The sequence below is a fragment of the Pipistrellus kuhlii genome, unplaced genomic scaffold, assembly GCF_014108245.1.
Source record: "Pipistrellus kuhlii isolate mPipKuh1 unplaced genomic scaffold, mPipKuh1.p scaffold_m20_p_13, whole genome shotgun sequence".
Lineage (NCBI taxonomy): Eukaryota > Metazoa > Chordata > Mammalia > Chiroptera > Vespertilionidae > Pipistrellus > Pipistrellus kuhlii.
In genome coordinates, this window is record NW_023425438.1 from 29,780,398 (window position 1) to 29,797,363 (window position 16,966).

A 16,966-nucleotide genomic window follows, 5' to 3' on the forward strand; every position below is an offset into this window, starting at 1 on the left:
GGGGGGGGGGGGGAGAAAATCTTTGTGATCTTAAAACATGAATTTCTTATAGGAATACAAAAACTATTAGATTAAAAACTGCTTAAAAAACATAAATGTTTATGTATGTAAGCTACAAACTGAGTGAAAATATTTCTACGACAGTAGTCCCTTCCCTTATTCACAGTTTCATTTTCAGAGGTTCCAATTGCCCATGGTCAACAAACAGTCTGAAAATATCATATGGAAAATTCCAGAAATAAACAACTCATAAGTTTTAGACTGTGTGCTGTTCTGAGTAGTGTGATAAATCTCCTGCTGTGTAGTTCTGTCCTGCCCGGGACATGAATCACCCTTGTGTCCAGTGGGTCTACACTGCATACACTAGTCAACCAATAATCACTAAGTAGAGCTGGCCCAGTATCACAGTGCTTGTATTCAAGTAACTCTTATCCACTGTGCAAGAGAGGTGATGCTGCCAATGTATGTAAAAAAATTGGATAACTTGGACAAAATTTTTAGAAACACAAAACTCATTCATAAAGAAATTAAAAATCTGCCGAAGCCGGTTTGGCTCAGTGGTAGAGCGTCGGTCTGCGGACTGAAAGGTCCCGGGTTCGATTCCGGTCAAGGGCATGTACATTGGTTGTGGGCACGTCCCCGGTGGGGGATGTGCAAGAGGCAGCTGGTCGATGTTTCTCTCTCATCGACGTTTCTAGCTCTCTCTCCCCCTTCCTCTCTGTAAAAAATCAATAAAATATATATATTTTTTAAAAATTAAAAATCTGAATAATGCTCTCCACATTGAAAAGACAAGTAACATAATTTCACTCATATATGGAATCTAATGAATAAAATGAACTAATAAGCAAAATTGAGACAGACTCATAGATAAAGCGTAGCTGATACTTGGGGAGGATTAGGTGGGGGGAGGGGGATACATTGGTGAAGGAGGTATGGATTGAGCAAAAGGAAAAAATAGAGAGAAAAAAACTCAAGGATATGAACAGAGTGGTGACTGCTAGGGAGGGGGGTGGAGGAGGGTATGGACAACTTGACTTGGGGTGGTGCACACATAGTACAATATATAGATGAGGTGTTATAGTGCAATTGAAACCTGTATAATTTGTTAACCAGTATCACCCCAATAAATTCAATAAAAAGGACAAAAATGCAGATCAAAAAATGTCAGTGTAAATGAAAAAATTATAAAATATTAAAATAAAATTATTTCTAAGACCATTTAATGGGGAAAGGACAGTCTTCAAGAAATGCAGGGAAACCTGGATGTCTATTCGAAAAAAATTAAAGTTGAACCCTTACCTAATATCGATACATATACAACAATTCAAAATGAATAAAAAACCTAAAATATAAAATTCTTGAAAGAAAATATAGGACAAAAGCCTCAGGACATTGAATTTGGCAATGATTTCTTGAGTAGGCCAACAAAGCCACAAAATAATACTACATACTCACTAGAATGGCTGAAATTAAAAAGACTATACCAACTATTGATGAGAATGTGCAACAAATGCATGGTTCAAACTCCTTTGGAAACAGTTTGGCAGCTTGTTATAAAGTAATCTTACCATCCACTTCTCAGCAATTTCTTTACTTGGCATTTACCCAAGAGAAACAAAAACATATGTACCCCTTGGACTTGCATATGAATGCTTAGTATATATCAGCTTTTTTTTGTAATAGCCCAAAACTGGAAGCTCAAATGTCCATTAATAGGTGAGTTCATACTGAAAGCAGTAGTATATAATACATATACAATGTTTCTCTTCTGAGCAATAAAAACCAAACTAACAATACATGCAACATTTACCAATTTCCATATACATTTAATGAAAGGAGCCAGATCCACAACAGCATATATCATTATTATTCCATTTACATTAAATTCTATAAAATACAAATGTAATCTATACAATAGAAAGCAGGTCAGTGGTTGGCTGGGAGATACGGATTATAAAAGGGGACGATGGAACTTCTGAGGTAGTAGAAATATTCTATATCTCAATTGTGTTGGAGGATTATAACAAGTATACACATTTTTTAAAACTTAAACAATATTTCGTAAATAAGCACATTACTTAACTGCACCTAAAGTACACTCAACACCTTGTAAGACATATAAAACTTAAAGTGGATCAAAGACCTAAATTTAAAAGCTAAAAATGTAAAATACTGAAAACAAATAGACAACAATCTTCATAACCTTGAATAATACCTTACTTTCAAGGATGAACCTTGAAAACCATATGCTAAGTGAAAGAAACCAGTCACAAAGGACCATATCTATAATAATAAAAGAATAATATGCAAATCGACTGAACGGCCGAACAGCTGAACAACTGTCCGGACAACCTTCCAGATGAACCGGGGTGGCTGCGAGGACCTACCCTTACAAATTTCATGCATTAGGTCTCTAGTATATAAAGAAAGATTTATGTGAAATGTCTACAACAGGCAAAACTATAAAGAGAGCAGGTAGATTAGATTAGTGTTTGCCTAGGACTCAAACATGAGAAAAAATGAGGAGTGATTGCTAATGAGTATGGGATTTCTTTTGGGGGATGATGAAATTGTTCTGGAATTAGACAATGGTAATAGTTGCACCACTTTGTGAATATATGAAAAAATCACTGATTTATACATTTTAAAATAATTTTATTGCACTTCATTGTATCTCAATTAAATTTAACTTAAAAGTATACTTCAGCTAAGTTCATTCTAAAAGAAAAAAAAATCTGGTTAAGAAACAAGAATGATTCTGAATTATAACTGTAATATATTAACAGAGATGCATTATAAATAGGGGATATTTCAGCTGACTTAAAGCAATCTGTCTCTCAGGCACGTTTGGCATCTCTGTCATTGCTAGGCTATATGGCAGCAAATTTTTTGCATTTCATACAGTATCCAAACTTTCAAAGTAAACAAAAAAAAAACCTTTGGCATAATTCCCTGCAATACCATTCAATACTAAGAATATTTTATAAACAAAATTCTTTCAAATGGCACATAACTACTCATTAAAGATTTAAGTTAAATACTCCAACTATGGCAAAGAACTAAAAGACACTTTTTTTTAACACTAAGAGATTAATGGAACAAGAAAGACATGAGAAACAATAAAACAAAACAAATATTTAAAATATAAGACGTAGATATCAATATTTATTATAGTATAGGTATCTATTTTAATGAAATTATCTGTAGTAAAATGTGTAAAATAAAAATGTATTATTTTTCATTTTACAGTATTGAAACAAGTGGTAAGATAGCAATGTTTTCCACCCTAGCTGGTTTGGCTCAGTGGATAGTGTCGGCCTGAGGACTGAAGGATCCTGGGTTCGATTTCAGTCAAGGGCACATACCCAGGTTGCAGGCTCGATCCCCAATAGGGGGCATGCAGGAGGCAGCCAATCCATGATTCTCTCTCATCACTGATGTTTCTATTTCTCATTCTTTTTCCGTTCCTATCTGATATCAATAAAAATATATATATTTCTTAAAAAGACAGCAATGTTTTCTAAATGTACTTTCTTTTATTAAGCTTTTTTTCTTTCATTAAACTTTTAAAGTTAGTAGCATTTGATATATAAAAAAAAAACACCCGTCTCCTAGGTTCTAAAATTATTCTAAAAAACAAATACTAAGAAATTATTATTTGAATATAATGTTTCATAATGCTCCTCTGCTTTGTTGGAGGTCAGGTCCATTTGGTTTAAAAAAAAAACTAAAAAAGAGTCTCTTCAAAAATTAAATATATACACCAAGTTTTTTTTTTTAAAAAAAAACACCCAAAGTTTAACTATATAAATATTAATATATAATGCATAAACCTAAAGAAAAAATATTTACTATTAGATATAATTCAGTCATTAATTTTAACATTTAAAATTTTTAAACAAAGTTGACATGGAAAACTCGTACTGCATAATTTCCTTATCAAACTCTATTTAAGAAAAAATAATTTCTACTATACTCCATACTATCCTGTCCGACAGTGATGTAGCAAAAGTTATATCGGACCATAAGACGCTCCGGACCATAAGACGCACCAGTTTTTAGAGAGGGGAAATGAAGAAAAAAAGATTCTGAAACAAATAGTGTCCTAAAATATTTTATGTGCATTAAAACCCAACATCACAGTCATAAACACATGTAATCAACCCTGTAAAGTAAACAGCAGCATTTAGAACCATTTTAGAGCCGGGCAAGCACACAGAGACCACACAGAGCCGGGCAAGTAAAAAAAACTTTTTTTTTAAAGTATATGTGTAGGCTATATTTGGACCATAAGACGCAGGGGCTTTTCCCCCCCACTTCTGGGGGGAAAAAGTGCGTCTTATGGTCCAAAAAATACGGTACTTGCTAATGGGAAATGGAAATGCTCAAAATGGGATAACTATTGTAACTAGCTTACAGTGATTTTTCACTTACCACAGTCCAGGATTCCTGCTCTTTAGGCTCCAGAATTCCGGAATTAAAAATTTCTAATAACTGTTGAAGCCCTCCAGCAGCAACAAACTGTAAGCAATTGTGAGCGTAATGGTAAGAAAAAAGCAGCTACATAATGTAACAAAGAAATTTCTCTTTGACTTTAATACTCAAAATAATTTTTATACAAGTAACATACAGTCTACTTTCAAGAATTTTTAAAAGATTCTTGCAAAAGTCTACATCTACACTAATAAAAGAGAAAAATGCTAATTGACCATACTTTTGCTATGCCACAGCCAATCAGAGTATGCAAATTAACCCAACAAGATGGAGATTAATTTGCATATGCAGGCTGGAGCTGTGTGAAGCCTGCTTAGGGGAAGGGGGGCGGTGGAGGGAGCTATTGGAGTGATGCTCCAGACAGAAGCAAGGACTTGCTGGCTCTGGGAGGATCAGGAGCAGAGATGTGCTGGCTCCCGGGCAGTTGGGGTGTAGAGTGGGGACTTGGTGGCTCCGGGGAGGCTGGGAGTGAAGCCAGGGGCCTATTCTTGCACGAATATCATGCAACGGGCCTCTAGTATCTTTATATTCCATTAACCATTTAATCCCAAACACTGGGATGTACTAACACAGTATTACAACGAAGGAACATGTAAGTGCTAAAATTAGGAGCTCCAAGGCATTAGTACATATTAGCTTGTAGTGAATTCAAGTAATCTATATTTTTAAACTATCCTTTATTTTAATAGTAAGTTAATTGAAAACCTATTAATATCATAATTATGGTATTTACTTTTGGAAAATTAGAAATAAATTATTTTCATCATACTGTAAAACACATGATCCAACCTTGCAACTCCATGAATTTTTACTATTTTCCACTTGATCCTCACTTGAATCATCAGAATCTGGATAAAGGTCACTGTAACTTCCCTAAGGCAAAAAATAAGAATGAGAGAGAATGACAAGAGAAAAAATTATTCTGGAATTAAAAGATAACATGCTCTGGAATTTTGCTCCAGAGAGAATACAAATATGTAATGATAACAATAGAAATACAATTACCGTCGACTCTCTCCTTATCCTTCTATTAGGTTTTCCCAGTGCTTCAATAATTTCCAGGGCATATAATAGCTTGTGAGCACTCTTAATTTTGAGAAGTTCTTTCCAATTAAGTCCATCATTACTCTTAAATAAAAAAACAAACAAAATAATGACACTATATAAAAACTCAAATATTACATATACATTGAAATACATTCAAACATGTGAAGACCAATTATATAACTGGTACTAATGTTATGCTTAAAACACCAATTACTGAGGAAGGAAGATGGTGGGTAAAAACAGTACTCACTGCCTCCCACAACCACATCAAAAATTGCAACTAAAATACAGAAACACCACCTCTCAGAACCAATTGAAATCTGGCTGAAAAGAAGTCCTACAACTAGGAGACTAGAGAAAAAGCACATTGAGACTAGTAGGAAGGGCAGAGATGTGGGAACTGACTGGTCCCACACCCAACTGAGGCAGTTTAAAATAAGGAGGGATTAACATGGCTGTGGAGGTTTCCCTGAGGAGAGAGGAATCCCTGCCCGACACCAGGTCCTCAGCCCAGTGTTCCAATGCCAGAAAGAGAAGTCCCCACAACCTTTAGCTATAAAACCCAGCAGATCCTAAAGGGTCTGGATACGAACTTTCTGGGAATCACTCCCTCTGAGCTCCAATACACCAGTTTGAAAGGAACCTGATACATTTGGGGAGGAAATAACTGGCCTGGAATTAGGGTAAGAGCTGGAGGGGCAGCTTTCTCCCAGACAGAAGTAGTGACAGAGACTATTGTTCCTTTGCTGAGCCCTTCCTGCAACAGAGCTGAAGGGCTGCTGCCATATCTGAATCTCCATCAACCTGGCTCACACTTTTCACCCCGCCTGGTGATTCCCTAAGACTCCACCCCTCCCTCTTTGCAGGCTCATCCAAGAAACTTTCAGTGGCTTTTCCATACAACTGGCGCCTCTTGCCTCATACTTTGAAATTTCCTAAACTCTCTCTAATAAGCAGCACCTGGAATCACTGTGCCCTGTACTTCTCAATAAGTTGCCCCAGGCCCAGCACTAGCAGCAGACCATCCTGGTTCACATCTTGGCCTCTCCTAAGCACATCCAAGCTCAACACAAGTAGGAGCCATCTGCAGATTGCTTTGTGGCTAAGTTTGGGTGGCCACAGGCAGGCACAAGCAGAGGCTGACTTTGCACCTCTCAGGAAGCCTCAGAGCCAATGCACCGGTGGTCAACTTCAACCACACCAGATTACAATCCTACTACCTCCACAAGTGACACGCTTAAGGGACAGACTCAGTGAGTACCAAAGCCCCACTGAAGTAAGTCTAGCTCCTGAACAGCAGCTCTTAAGCTATAGTTAAAGCTGATCCTCACAACCAATTGGCCTGGGGGTCAACCACTCTCATTGAGGCAAATATAAATCAAGGCTCAACCACAACAGGACAGGGCACAGAGCGCACACAGAGATGCATCTGGAGCACCCAGAAAAGGTGACTGGGATGGCTAAGCAACTGGGTCCTACAGAACACCTACTATATCAGGTGACTCTACATCAAGTCTGGGAGACAGAGCAGATCTACCAAATTCATAAAAATGAACACAGGGAGTCGGCCAAAATGTAGAGACAAAGAAACATGTCATAAATGAAAGAAAAGGAGAAATTTCTAGGAAAAGAATTGAATGAAATGGAAACAAGAAAATTACTAGATACAGGGTTAAAACAATGGTTATAAAGATGCTCAAAGAACTTAATGAAAAACTTCAAGGAATTTAGTGAGAATTTCAAGGAACTTAGTGAAAACATCAACAACATGGGAGAAAAAAAACAACAGTAATGAAGGATACACAAACTTAAATAAAGAATGGCAGACTGTCAAATTATAGCGGGGAGGTTATGAAAATCTGGGGGAGATAAGAGATCAACCGAAGAACTTATATACATGCATATAAGTACAACCAATGGACACAAAACTCTGGGGAGGGAGGGCATGTATAGGAGGGGGGAGGCAATGATATATGTACAAAGATATTAATTTAATTTAAAAAAATTTTAAAAATAAAAATAAAAAAAAATAAAGGCAACAGCAAAAAATAAAAAAAGAATGGTTTACATGGGCTCAACAATAGTGGACATCTAGAATCAAATCAAGAATTTGAAATATAAGGAAGCAAAGAACACCCAATCAGGAGAGCAAAAAGAAAAAATCCAAAAATGTGAAGATAATGTAAGGAGACTATGGAACAACTTTCAACATACCAACATCATGAGGGTATCAGAAGAAGAGAAGGAGCAAGAAATCACAAACCTATTTTAAAAAATAATGACAGAAAACTTCCCTTAGCTGGTGAAAGAAATAGACATACAAGTTCAGGAAGCACAGAGAACTGCAAACAAGAGGAACCCAAAGAGGGTCATACCAAGACACATCATAAACAAAACACCAAAGGTTAAAGACAGAGAATCTTAAAAGCAACAAGAGAAAAGCAGTTAGTTACCTACAAAGGAGCTCCCATATGACTGTCAGCTGATTTCTCAACAGAAACTATGCAGACCAGAAGGAAGTGTTAAGAAATATTCAAAGTGATAAAAAGCAAGGACCTACAACCAAGATCACCCTACCCAGCTAAGCTATCATTTAGAATTGAAGGTCAGATAGAGCTTCCCAGATAAGGAAAAGGCTAAGAATTCATCACTACCAAATCAATACTACCTGAAATGTTAAAGGTTGTCATCTTTAAGAAGAAATAAAATATCAAAAATATGAATAATAAAATATCAATAAATACATATTTAGCAACTGAATCTAAAAATTAAAATAAATGAACAAGGAATCTAATGGAAAAATAAGCTAATTAATAAAATAGAACCAGAGACATAGAAACCTGGAACAGTCTGATGAATCTCAGAGAGAATGGGAGATGGGGGCTTGAAAAAGATTAACCAGAGAAATTATATGCATATATGCATTACCTATGGACACATACAGTAAGGTGGCGAATGCGGGGGGGGGGGACGGGGACGGGACAGACACTAAAACCAGGGGGAGATGGGCAATGGTGGGAAAAAGGAAGAGTCATCTATAATACTCTCAACATAAATGTTTAAATAAAATATATCAATTATTGATTAAAGTAAAATTAATATAAAAACAGAATAGGAAAAAATTGTATCTTGTTAACCTTTACAGCAGTTGAATCAATTTATCAACTAATAAAAAACATTGCAGCCTACTTGAATTTATAAACTTTTAGTAGTAAAGTCTGTTTATACTTGTAAGTTACACTGACCCTTTAAAAAGTCATATGCACATACATTCATTTGATATTGTTTTCTACTCTTAACTTATGAAATTGTTATTCACACTTAGTGTGCATCTTCGACAATATTACTATCAGAACTACTCTGAGTTATGATCCACCATTTTCCAAATCATTCCAGATATAGAACCTTTTGAAATCACATGAAAACATCCCAAATCACAGATTAACAATTAGCTTGACATTAGATTTTTTTATTCATCCTACAGGTGTTCCATTGATATCTCCAGAAAGTAACCCCTAAAAAATAATCTCTCATTTTAATAGATATCTTTATAGGGAGATATCTAATATTATATGAGGGCATGTTCCTATAGGAAATCAACAAACATAGATTTCTTAGCTACATTTTTTTACCTAATTCTATTAATATCAGTTGACTTGTATGAGCATCCAAAACAAGCACTTATACATGTCATTAAATCATAGTGTATGTTCTCTAAACATTTTGTCAAAAACTAAGCAATATTCATAACAGATAGTATTATGAGAGAAGACTAATATAAAGGCAAATCCATATTTTCTCCTAAAGGCAATTTTAGTAAACATCCTTGCTTTATATTTACCCTACCTTTTCACTAAACGTTAAAATGAACTGGCATTTTTTACTGAAGATAACAGGTCAAACTGCAATCTCAAACACTGCCAGTAGGAATGTAATCTGGTACCATCCTCCAGGAGAATAAAGAGCTTCTGTAGGCCTTGGCTGGATATCTCAGTTGGTAAGAACATCATCCTGATATGCCAAGGTTGAGGGCTTAATCCACAGTCAGGGCACATATAAGAATCAACCAATGAATGCATAAATGAGTGAAATAACAAAAGGATGCTTCTCTCTTTCTCTCTAAAATCATTCAATTAGAGAGAGAGAGAGAGAGAGAGAGAGATTGTGTGGGTTTACCTGTTCATCTGAGATATTCTGGAATGCCATTAACATATTAGGACATGTAGGAAGAAGCATCAGTAGTTCCCATACACGCCTAGAGAGGTTTTCTGCATGAAGATGAAGTTCTTCACATCTTAAGCTCTATGTAAATAAGAACAACTGTTTATCAAGGTGGATCAATAAAAAAAGCAAACAAAAAAGGTCCCTAAACTTAAGTTCAACTTTTTTTGCATAAAATCACTAATGATCAAGTTTGATAATATTTTATAATCTTACTTTAACAGTGAGAAATAAACTATTCCTTACATAGTAAATACATTTACCAATAAATTATGTCAAAGTTATAGTCTTTCAACTTGTTATTGAACACTTTTCTGGGAAGAAAAGTGACCTTTAATTCTAGCCCTTTTTCTTAGAAAACTTTCCAAATAGCAGTGAAAATGTGTTTTATAAAGACTTACAAGTAAATTTCAATAGGACTATCACCTAGGTCCCCTTTGCAGGTTACTATTCTAAGTACAATGAAGACTTGGTGAATTAAGTCCTTAACCTTACATTTGGGAAAATATTAGTATACTTGCTCTTCTTAGTTTGCCTATCCATTCCTATATTTTATTCTCAGAAAAGCAGAGATTAAGAGGGTGGGAAAATGTTTTTAACAATCTACTTTTCTCTACTATCGTTTGTTAAATTTGGACTCTATAAGGTGCTTAGATAATATTTAAGTAGGTTTCAGGAGATATGCAAGAAATGGGCAAGTTCCCTTATTTTTTCTTTTTAATTAAAGCACAACCCAAAGAGTTAAATAAGCAGCAAAAGCTCATTTATAGTTTTGGAGTTTTCCACAGAGTATAAATTTGTATATTATTATTCTACCACTGTTGATGTCATTACGTTTTTGTTTTGTTTTTTTAATATATTTCATCAATTTTCCAGAGAGAAAGGGAGAGGGATAGAAAGCCAAAAACGTTGATGAGAAACATCAACCAGCTGCCCCTTGCACACCCCTACTGGGGATGTGCCCACAACCAATGTACATGCCCCTGACCGGAATCGAACCTGGGACCCCTCAGTTCGTAGACCGATGCTCTATCCACTGAGCCAAACTGGCTTTGGCAAGTTTTTAAAAGATAATTCATACAATCTAAATTGCCAAAGGAATCTTTTATACATCTATAAAATTTTGGTTCTTTTTGTATAATAGTAAAAAGCTAATACAGTCAGAAGACAAGGGAATGTTAGACATGGAGTTTCAAGGTAAATTTAGCTTTTCATAATGCTAAGAAAGAAAGAGAAGGGTCCTGTCCGGTTTGGCTCACAGGGTAGAACATCAGCTTGTGGACCAAAGGGTCCCGGGTTCAATTCCAGTCAAGGGCACATGCCCGGCTATGGGCTTGATCTCCGGTGGGAGACTTGGTCAATGATTCTCTCTCATCATGGATGTTTCTATCTCTCTCCCCCTCTTCCTTTTTCTCTGAAAAACCAAAATATATTATTTAAAAAAATAATAATAACCAACTAATAATTTTGCTTTAGTTAGGAAAATGGCAGTGAAAGTTCTTCAGTAAAATAGAATTCATTGTTTTCTAGTTCTCTTAACAATTCCTAGACCTGTAACTCCTTATCATATCAAATTACTCCATCTAAATCATTCCTTATTCTCTTCATTTAGCCAGATCCTTTTTACCCATCATCCCCAAATTACATATAGTCTACCTCAGAGAAACTTTCCTTAACCGAATAATATCCTATACAATAAAAGGGTAATATGCAATTGTCCCCTCAACTGGGAGTTACACTGGAATTCCACCAAGAGGTGGGGCTGGCCCACGAACTGCCCAGAGCCCCTACCCCTGACTGGCCCAGCCCAATCAGCCCTGATCAGGGCAGGCAAACTCCACCCATGCACGAATTCATGCACTGGACCTCTAGTATAAATGAATCTCTATCACCATGTCCTAATAATTACAAGCCACAACTCACTTAGCACCTATCTCTATCTATGATTTACCTGTTAATTGATCTGAAACTCTTGTTTGGCTTATCAATGATCTGTCTTCCCCATCAGATTCAATAAAAATTGAAACTATGCTTAGTTTGATCCTTGCAAAACAACACCTTAAACAGTATGCCTAGGTCATGTTAGACACTTAAATAGCTAATGAATAAATAATTGGTTTCCTAAGTTTTACTGCTCTTAAGAGATTAACGAGAAATTTTTCACTCCATAGAAACACAAAAGAAAACTTTGTGGAAATGAAATGATAAAGTCACCTCACTATCTTCTACTGCCACTTTTCCTGAAGGTGGTTTAAATGATGCAAGCATCTCTAATAAATCAAAAAGAGTAGTTAAATGAGGTTCTTGTAAAAGCAAAAGCATCGGAATGTTGTCCTTCTGAGGGGGTGGTAGGCAAGATGCTGGCAGCTGAACACCTTCCCCTTTCCGTTCTCTCCTCGGTGCACCCAAAGATACGAAAACCATCTGTAAAAGTAGAAGCAATAGGGGATAAACAAATAAAAAGTGTGTTTGTGTATATAAGTTTTTGGTTTAATAAAGTTCTTAGGTATAAAATAATTTCATTTCTGATTTTAATAAAACAAAAGCAGTAAGAACTGTTTTTTAAACTATAGGTTCAAATATCCCACTACTGATTACAACAGGAAATAGATTATTAAAACTCAATTCACATTTATATGTACCTGCATATCTTTAAAACCAAGCTCATGAAGTGCTTTTTCATCATAATCTGTTGTTAACTCATGTCCAGATGAAATCATCCTGACGGGTCCCATAAGGCCTCCTTAAAAACAGGAGAAAAGCTAAGTGAACACTTTTATAAGAGTTAACTTATTTGCAGATATGAAAATATGGTTATAGGAATTAATTTCACAGAACATTAAGCTTACTATAATTATTGACCAAAGTGGAGACAGTATTAAGCATGATTCCTGCATTTTTTGTTGTAAAAGTTAACCTTATCCAATTAAAAATTTAAATAAAATTATGAATTAGCATCAATTTAATGAGATCAATTCCTGTCTGCTTAACACCTTGCTGACCAGTCAGGAGATAACTCATGTCTGCACTTTAAGTAATTTTAAAACTACATTACTTTCACACCTTACTGGTCAACGATGTTTGGACATGGAAACATGAGTTATCTTGTGATGGGTCAGCAAGGTGTTAACGATTTAAAAAATTTTACAAGTAAAAACACTATGGAGTTTTATGGGAACCTAAGCATTTTCCCTAGCAACACATGCAGATGAATCAGATTCGTTAATGCATTAATTACCCAAGTAATGAGCCAGTGTTTCTTAAAATATATTTTTATTGATTTCAGAGAGGAAATGAGATAAAACATCAATGATGAAACAGAATCATTGATCACCTGACTCTTACATGCCCCACATGCCCCGAAACATGAGCATGTGCCCTAACCGGGAAATCTACCTTCAGACCCACATGAAAAATTCTTAATAGGATACTTTTTTGGAGGAAAAAGGAGAGATGCACAGGTGGAATTGAAGGGTGCATTATTTTCATATGCTCCAAAGAACAAAAGCAAAATATATCCAAATGGCAAAACAAATTATTGGTTACCAAGTAGTACATGGAAACAAATTATTATATCCCACAGTGCTCATCAAATAACCTCCAAAAGTAGAAATTTTTGAAAAAAGAGAGAAAATGTTTACAAGTAACATCTGAAGTAACTATTAACTCCTGCTTAAGAATGAATGGTAGGATACCACGAATAGGGGAAGGTGAGTGGGAGCCACAGACATGGTTGGTAATCTTCAAAGAAATAAAGGTTCAAAGTTGTTATTATAATGCAACCTAAGAAATATGAAAATTGTAACTATTGGACTTACCAGGAAACTCTCCCTTTCGGCTGCTTTGACCAAACTCCTGAAGCTGAGCTTGTTGATTTATTTGTTCTTTCTGTAAATTTTCATACCAATGAGTTACTTCAGCCCTAAGATCTGCTACCTGGTCACTAGGATACATTTCAATAGTCATCTGAAATATGAGATGCAACCAATTTAAAAATACAAAAAGAACAGATATTGGAACTGGGAAATGTTATCAATTTGGAAACTAAAACTATGCAACTACCTTGTCAGGAAGTCCAGCAGGCTGACATACAACTCTTAGTGGCAGAGATTGTTTGTCACTCAATGCTTTCAAATGACTACTAATTCCAGTGCCTTCAATTTGCCACTGTCTGAGATGATATGCAAACCTAAAACACACAAAAACCACACATAGAAAGGATATCATTTTAAAACATTTAATATTACTGAAGTTTTTATTATTTCACAAAATGAAAAAGCCCACAAAAGGTTCTAGCAAATTCCAATTGAGTCTATCAATAACATTAAGTTTAATTTGTTTTTCCACAATAAAAGCATGAAATTTAGGCTCATCATACTATTTTTTATAGTATTATCTTAGTGTAATATATAAATTTTATGAGTATTTATTAATTTAAATACAACATCACCACATTTGCTTATTCTTACTTATTTGTAAAAGTGGTACAAGTTACCTGGCAGTGTTTAGTTTCTGTGCAAAAATCTAGAATTCACTAGACAGTCTTTAAAAACAAAAAGAAGTATTTAAATATAATTTTCACAAATTTCAATCATAAAGTAAAAAAAGTTACAATGCTCAAATGTTTTAATCAAAGTCATGTTGTGTATAAGGAATGCCTAGAGTACCATCCTTGTTCAATAATCTCTGATATTTTAAATAAAAAGAATGTCAATAAATGTCAATTGTATGGCATTTTCAGTATCAAACTAAGCTCTGAAGTTGAAAGAAGTCATTAATTTTAACAATATTTTTTATCACATTTTTTTGTTGTTCTTAATCCTCACCCAAGGATATTTTTTCCATTGACTGTTAAAGAATGGAGGGGATAGAAGGAGGGGGGAAAAAGAGAGATAGGGAAAAAAACATCGATGTAAGAGAGGCGTCAATTGGTTGCCTCCCCACACAAGGGGCCAGGATTGAACCTGCATCCCAGGTACATGCCCTTGACCGGGAATCAAACTGGAGATCCTTCAGTGGATTGGCAGATGTTCTAACCAGTGAGAAACTCCAGCCAGGGTACAACACAGTTCTTTATACTTTTACATTTACTCATGATTTCTACTACACAGAATTTCTTAATTAAAACTACTCACCTTTCACTTCAGTCGATACATTCTTAACTGTTAATTTGCTTTATTTCTGTATTACACAGGGTATGTCTAAATTAATTATACAGATATTCATTAACAGAATTTTTTATCATGTTTCCATGGTAAATGGAAATTCAAAATTAAAATACTTTCTCCTAGTCCAGGAAGAAAAAAAAAACAGCAAATGAAACAACCTCAACTTGGTTTAACTATGAGAGATTATTTGATGCTCTTGGCAAGGGTTTTAGTGCAACTGTTTTTGATAGTGTTCTGCCTTTTCAATTTTCCTAATACTTTAGTAGTGATGGAATTCTGACTAGAAATTCTTATCCATGCACACCTTCTCACAGCCTAATGATTTTAAAGCTCTTCAGTATTTACCAGGAATCTGTATTTCCTATTGCACCACTATATGTTACATATTATGAACAAAAGTTAATTCTAAAACTAGCACTTCATTTTTGATAAGTTATACTTTTTCTACCTGCCTCCCCAAAAAACCCCTTTTTTAAAAATACTTTTGGACATGTCAGCAATAAAAAAGTCTGAAATTCATTCTAATGCGGTATTAAAAAATTACCTTCTCCTAAATGCTTCCAGATGTGTCTTCAGCATAAGAAGTCCTCTTTCTATAACAGTGAGACTTGAGTGTGATTCTTGTTCAAGACTGCTAGAAGCTATCATAAGACTCTCCATACACTTACTAATAAATTCTTGTTCCTTCTCCAAACCAGTTTTACCTGAAAATCAGATGTTTAGACATGTGAATCTCTTATATTCTTGTTTTGCTATAAAGAAAATTAACTGGAGCTAAACTAAAAATCTCCATATAAAAAATTATCCATTAGAAAACATTTCAAATAACTCACCATTAATATAATAGGAGTTAATATACTGGATAGCTGCTCGACTGACATCACCAGATTGTGCTCTTAAAGCAATGCCCCAAAATTGGTCCATACCACAAATCTAAAAAAGGAAAATGTGACAATATCTATTATTTATTATTTGTCAAATAATGCAAACGATAAGACTGAAATAAATTTAAGACATACAACATAAAAAAGTTTTAATATCCTATAAAATATTTAAAAGGTAATTCCTATTACTTAGTTATTAAATAGCTACGGTGCACAAAATTTATGCACAGGTAGGGTCCCTAGGCCTGGCCAATGATCAGGGCCAATCGGGGCCTTCCAGGGAATATGCTAATTAACCACCATGCCCTCAAAGATGGCGGCGCCCACAAGCCACCCAAAGCTCAAGTAAACAGTGCCAGCTGAGGTTTGCACTGCCTGCAGCAACAGCAGCAGAGGTGTGATGGGGTGTCGCCTTCCCCTGATCACCCAGTAGCCTCCCGTCCCTGAGGGCTCCCAGACTGTAAGAGGGGGCAGTCCAGGCTGAGGGACACCCCCTCTACTGCGTGAATTTTCATGCACCGGGCATCTGGTTTAACATAATTCAGTAATCTAATTTGAGGAATAAAACAAAAATTCCACAAGCTGACCTAATAAAATTACAAGTCTAAATCCTTACCTCAGAGTTTGAACCACCATCATAGGCACTGGTAGCCAATCGAGCCAGGTTACATAGATGCTGAAACAGGTTTAAACCAGTCATGCTAATCGTTTCAGGTTTTAGCTGAGGCATCTTAAAAAAAAAAATTTTTTTAAACTGGTTTAGTGTGGTGAAGTTATTAACATTTTATTTTACTGGATTTAACTTGAGAGATTTAAATTAAATTTGGTTTTACTGAAAACATAGAAAGAAATGTAGCAGCTCAGATTTTCAATAATTTAAAAAATTAAAACAGTTAATTCAATGAAAATTTTATTCAACTTATAATTAAAACATATCTCAATTGTTTCAAGTTTTACACTGAACACAGACTCCAATCAGAGAAAATTAATAAAACTCTTTATTGCCCTTTGGCTCAGTGGATAGTGTCAGCCTGCAAACTGAAAGGTCAAAGGTTCAATTCAGGTCAAGGGCACATGCCTGGGTGTGGACTTGATCCCCAGTAGAGGGTGTGCAATAGGTGATTCTCTCTCATCATTGATGTTTCTCTC

The 16,966-nt window shown here is 35.3% G+C and overlaps 1 protein-coding gene across 12 annotated transcripts in view; it reads right to left on the reverse strand.

Moving 5' to 3' along the window:
* Positions 1-16,966, reverse strand: part of USP34 (ubiquitin specific peptidase 34) — a 186,512-nt gene that overhangs the window by 90,296 nt on the left and 79,250 nt on the right. For 9 of the 12 annotated variants that reach the window (XM_036435431.2, XM_036435430.2, XM_036435438.2 and 6 more), the window contains 11 exons: positions 16,434-16,547; positions 15,767-15,866; positions 15,478-15,637; positions 13,828-13,954; positions 13,584-13,731; positions 12,408-12,508; positions 11,980-12,189; positions 9,721-9,846; positions 5,503-5,625; positions 5,287-5,370; positions 4,438-4,524 (listed from right to left, as the gene is read on the reverse strand). In XM_036435431.2, coding sequence (XP_036291324.1) covers positions 4,438-4,524; positions 5,287-5,370; positions 5,503-5,625; positions 9,721-9,846; positions 11,980-12,189; positions 12,408-12,508; positions 13,584-13,731; positions 13,828-13,954; positions 15,478-15,637; positions 15,767-15,866; positions 16,434-16,547 — 1,380 coding nt within the window. The remainder of the gene's footprint in view (positions 1-4,437; positions 4,525-5,286; positions 5,371-5,502; positions 5,626-9,720; positions 9,847-11,979; positions 12,190-12,407; positions 12,509-13,583; positions 13,732-13,827; positions 13,955-15,477; positions 15,638-15,766; positions 15,867-16,433; positions 16,548-16,966) is intronic. The other 3 variants (XM_036435435.2, XM_036435437.2, XM_045580777.1) reach the window with 3 other exon arrangements.